Source organism: Magnolia sinica, chromosome 11 (genome assembly GCF_029962835.1).
Source record: "Magnolia sinica isolate HGM2019 chromosome 11, MsV1, whole genome shotgun sequence".
NCBI lineage: Eukaryota > Viridiplantae > Streptophyta > Magnoliopsida > Magnoliales > Magnoliaceae > Magnolia > Magnolia sinica.
In genome coordinates this window covers 76,063,287-76,069,016 of record NC_080583.1, presented here as the reverse complement: position 1 = coordinate 76,069,016, position 5,730 = coordinate 76,063,287, and the positions used below count along the sequence as shown (strand labels likewise).

The window sequence follows — 5,730 nt, the reverse complement described above, 5'->3', positions numbered from 1 at the left end:
ATGGCAGCATCTTTCATTACTTCTTTACACAGTGGGCAATGCAATTCTGGAGGAACATCACTGACAAATCGAGTTGAAGGTAACCCCTCAATCTCCTTCACAAAAGCATCTCTGGATGGGAGAAGTTGACAAATAGAAGAGCATGTTCTGATTAGAAAGATTATTGCAAGATCAATCACCAAATGGGAGAAGCACCTGCATGACTTGTATGCAGCTTTCAACTTTCTGGAAAATTTGTATTGAGAGAGAGAGAGAGAGAGAGAGAGAGAGAGAGAGAGAGAGGATTACGGCGAGAGAGAGGGAGGAGAGGGGAACGCGGATTAGCTACTGATGAGAGAGAGAGAGAGAGGGAGAGAGAGAGAGAGGGAGAGGATTAGGGCAAGAGAGAGAGCAGAGGTTCTTTGCTGGACCCTGGACGCCGGATGCGGATTAGATACAGGTTGAGTAGTGAGTTGGCTACTGAAGTGACGTCACCAATTTCTGTGGGGTCCACTATGATGTATGTGTTGTATCCACACCGTCCATCCATTTTGAGATATTATTTTAGGGCATAAAAACATGTAGTGGACCTCACCACAGAAAACACTGGAGAGAGTGCCCACCATTGAAACTATCCTAAGGCCCACCATAATTTTTATTTGAAATCTAACCTATGCAAAAGTTAAAAAAGATATGCAATAAGGTAAAACACAAATAGCAGCTTGATCTAAAACTTTCGTGGCCTTTAAAAGTTTTTAATGGTGGGTGTCACTGTCCCCACTGTTTTCTGTGCTGGGGTCCACTGGAGCTTTAGATTTAACTATGTATATTGCCCTAAAATGATCTCTCCACATGGATGGAAGGTGTGGATATAAAACATACATCATGGTGGGGCCCAAAAATGAGAGGTATATAAATATCAGATGGACCACACCACATGAAAACAATAGTGGCTGGATATCCATCATTAAAATCCTCATAAGGCCCACTGTACTGTTTATTTGGCATCCAATCTGTTCATTAGGTCATACAGGCCTAAATGAAGGGGAAAAACAAAAATCATCTCAATGCAAAACTTTTATGGCCCCTAAAATGTTTTAAATGGTTGACACTAATTCAACATTATTTCTTGTAATGTGGTCCATTTCAAATTGGTACATGCCTCATTTTTTGTCTCATATCCATCATTAAAATCCTCATGGTGGGGCGTACATGATGTTTGCTGGAAATTAATAGGTGGTTTGACTAGTGCACTCAAGGCTAGCCAACCAACTGGTGTCAAAGCTATGTGGACCCTACCACGATGCGTGTGTCTTATTTACCCTATCCATCCATTTTGCCAACTTATTTTAGCCGATGAGGCCAAAAATAAGGCAGATCCAAATCTCTGAAAAATTATGGAAACTCTTTGGGGCCACAAAAATTATGTATCATGCTAATATATGTGTTTTTCTTTCATCCATGCATGTGATGTTATCAACAGGTTAGATGAGAAATAAACATTACAGTAGGTCATGGGAAGTTTTTAAATGTTGACATTTGATCATCACTATTTTCCTACGATGTAGTTCACTTGAGATTTTAATCTAATTCATTTCTGAGCTCATGCCCTAACTTTATATAGAAAAATGGATGGACGATGTGGATAAAACATATACATCATCGTAGCCTATAGAGCTTTGACTCATGGACTGCTGGTGTTGGGGTCACTTGCCAAACTGCGTGCAAATCCTACACCTCCACTCTTTTCATCTATTTTGACAGATCATTTTAGGTTATGATACCAAAAAGGAGGCAGATAGGAGACTTTGGTGGACCACACCACAGGAAACAGTGGTCACAGCTGTAATCATTTAGGTGGGGCCTATATAGTTCCACAATAATGTCCATATGATACATTAGAATGTGATCATAGAAAGTTATGGTAGTATGTGATTTAAAACATTTCGTAAGCAACATAAAAATCAAAAAAAAAAATGGTATTTTTTCATATACATAACTTCCTTGCCACCAGCTACACTTCATTGAGTCATTTCATCAAATACTTGGTGAGCAACAACAATATCAAAGAAGAAATGAAAGATGCTGCTTGAAAATCACAGGTTGGTGGCAGATTATCTCTAATATGTTCTCTTTTTTTTTTAAAAATTTTAAATTTAATTTTTATGGGATATCATGGTTGGGAAATGCTGATTGCAAGCTTGGAATCATTAGCAATTCATAGTACTGTCTTTTCTGGTTTTACAGGTGAAGCTTAGGGAGATGAAGCCAAGTGTCTTGTCACAGGAACTAAAAGAAGCTCTTGGTATGCCAGATGGTGCCCCTCCTCCCTGGCTTATCAACATGCAGGTGGGATGAGAAAATAACCGGCAGATGTTCTATTTGACGACTTTCTACCTTCCAGTTTTAATTGGACTAACATATTTTATCTTTTATCAGAGATATGGTCCTCCACCTTCTTATCCGCATCTCAAAATTGCTGGCTTGAATGCTCCGATCCCTCCTAGAGCTAGCTTTGGTTATCATCTTGGAGGCTGGGGTAAACCTCCTGTTGATGAAGTGAGTTGTTAATTTTGCTTTCATGAGTACTTAACATGCCATAGTTTTCTATCAGATGTGATATGTTTCTTTCTGTATCTATTTATCCCTTGAAATTCCATTTTGTGCTAAACAGTATGGGCGTCCTTTATACGGAGATGTATTTGGTGTCCAACAACATGAACAACTCAACTATGAGGTATTTTCACATCTCTTTTCTACTTCTCCCCAAAATTCAATAGAAGAAGACTTCGATTCATTATTCAGGTTCAACTTGTTAATGCTTATTCAGCTTTAGTCCTACTATTTCTGAGCAGCACATTAAAGCGTCATCAGCTTGCGATCAATATTTTCTATCAATTCGCTTTCCCAAACTTATGTGTTAGTTTGTGTTGCTTCCAAAATCAGGAAGAGCCTGTTGATAGGAGCAAGCATTGGGGTGATTTGGAGGAAGAAGAGGAGGAAGAAGAGGAAGAGGAAGAACAGATGGAGGAAGAGGAATTGGAGGCAGGCATTCAATCTGTGGACAGTCTTTCGAGGTGTGTACCCATCCCATGTGCAGCTGTTCTATTTTTTTGTTTTTTGCTGATTGTACTTTATTAATATCTAATTAATAAAATCAATGGAGAGGTTGAAGTGGTAATTCATGGAAAACATGCCAACCTGGAATGCAACTCTTGTTCTTTCCATGTTTCTTTACAATTTTATGGCTAAGAACACCCTTTACCACTGGGAGTGTTGCAGGTGAGTTCTCTTTCCTCATTAGTGGAATACTAACTGCAATTTGATTTCATAGTGCTTCCAATCATTTGCTCATTGTCTATCCGTTTATTACATCGGTTGTTGTTATTTTGTCCTCTTTCTATCCTTTAAAAAAAAAGTCCTCTTTTTCTTTCTTTATATATTTCTATATGTACATCGGTTGTATGTTATTTTGTTCTATATGTATGTTCTATCCTTTAAAAAAAACAGATGGATGGCGTGATAAACAACAAATACATCAATGTGGGCTCCTCATGGTTAGGGTAACACCCACTAAGGTGTTACCTGGGTAACAACTAATCCACAAGTTTTCAAAATATCTATCAATTATCAGTCTTGGATGAACATCGAGTCAAGTCGTGTTTATGGTTTTTGAACTAGATTTTAGCCTATAGTAGATTGGCATGGGAGTCAGTTTCTAATGTTTATCTAATGCATCGATGACCAATGTACAGGTGGGTATGGCTTGTGCAACACAGCTGGAGAGAGTACGTGATTTTAGCTGTTGGATTATGGTTCTTTCAATGACCCACACTGGTCATAGGATAGGGTACACTTTACAAGTGGAATGTATATTCAACCCTTCGATCCCATTGGCTTTGGGTTCGTTTCAGTGACCCAAACCGTTTATGGGATAGGGTACATCATGGATGTGAAAAGCCCAGAAAATTTCTAATTAAATATTTCAACCCATTAATCATACAAAGGTTATGGTGACCGTCCATTTTAAAAGCACAAAGCCAAATAGTCAAAGAAATGAAATAATCAAATTTTCTTAATTGGAAGATGGCCCAGATTCCATAGGTTGAAGTCCTGGGGGCGCCCGCATGTCCCCAATCTACAGTTTTCCTGTGTTGCAGGCCACCATGACTTTTCAACCTGCCTAGTTTTGGGGCAGATATCCTAACATGTGCTACATAACAGATTTAACACTGACGTCATGGTAGGATCCACAAATTATTTATATATTTACCACCAGCTCTCCCTCCTGCTCTTTTTTTTTTTTTTTTTCTTTCTTTCTTTCTTTTTAAATTATTAATAGGCTACTTTGTAGGAAAAATTGTGCACTCCCCAGAAAAGGAGAACCGAGCAACCAGCCGAAGTCTAGTGCCGACCATAGTTCTAAAACTCAGTGACTTGACTCAAAAACTTTGGTAGAGTCACCACAAAACTCGCTGGTGAGCTCAACTCAATCATGACTCGTCCACAACTCCGTAGAGTCAGATCATAGACTCAATCAACTCAAAAGCAACCGGCAGTGACTCAAACTCAGCCACTAACTGGGTAATTACTTTTCAGAATATTAAAAGTAGAGGATGGAGTGACAGATTGACAACTGACCTTACTTGGAGAGTCGAGTGACTCTTCAAGTCATGCACTTCATCTATGACTGTTTTTTTTGCCATTTTTTATATATATATTCCTAACCCATTAAATAGCTATTATCACTTCATTATAATTATTAATCTAATAATCAAATATCAAGTTGAACCTTGGAGTTGATCCAACCCAGCTGCTCATCGAGTTGAGTCTTAAGTTTTTTGGGTTTTTAAACTATGGTGCCAACACTCATATCAATTAATTCAAGAATCTTATGACCAACCCATTAAGTAGATCCCATTTCACCAAAATCTACTTGAAACTACCCCCATCAATCGTAAAAGCATCATTCTCCTTGACTGATATCTCTCTTCCTCCCTCTGTACCAAATGCAACATCGGCGTTGATGGCAACCGATGATGCCTCAGCTTTCGCTGCAACGATCGAAGATGCACTCCCAGTTAAGGATAGTTTTCTCTTCACTCCAACAGGGCCTCAAATTAAGATTGTTTGGGAAATTGTAAGTTTTAACCTCCAAGTAATGAAAATTTATTCTTTCAATGTGTTTCATTTTTTAATTTTCATTTTATAGTCCATTTGGTTGGTTATTTGTTCCAATGCAAACCACTAATATGCAGAATTCCACTTGTCAATTTGTTTTTTGCAGATGCCAAAGTGCTTCATTGTTGTATGAATCATCAAGTATCTAATGCTAGATGCTAATATCTTAGTTATGTCAGGTACGTAAGGCACATATGTATGAGATCCAAACCGTTCATCTATTATACCTAACTGTGGATACTCCATATGTCTGAAATCATAAAAACCAAATGATCCAGAGCCATGCCACTATTTTATAGGCTTTTCTTTTTTTGCTTTTTTTGTTGAATTTGAGTTCTTTATGAATTGTTCCTATTCTAAGGTACTTCTGACCAATCAACCCAAATGATTGATTTCTCATGTTGTAGATTGCTGAAGCTACATGTTGAATTCTAATCTTGAAGGCTTTAGAACCTGAGCCCTCCTTCCACCAACAAATCCATCTCACCATTTGGCATTCTTGCCAGACATTGCATCAAGCCTTGTGTCACCCCATTTGCACATGAGCCATGTCCACTAGTGTAGGGTGAT

At 38.3% G+C, this 5,730-nt stretch overlaps 1 protein-coding gene across 1 annotated transcript; it reads left to right on the top strand.

The window, feature by feature from the left end:
- Positions 1-3,120, top strand: LOC131218186 (pre-mRNA-splicing factor sap145-like). Its single transcript, XM_058212866.1, has 5 exons — positions 1-72; positions 2,227-2,328; positions 2,419-2,538; positions 2,654-2,716; positions 2,926-3,120. Exons 1-5 carry the CDS (start codon positions 1-3, stop codon positions 3,118-3,120), a joined length of 552 nt encoding a protein of 183 aa, XP_058068849.1.
- Positions 3,121-5,730: the final 2,610 nt, after the last annotated feature.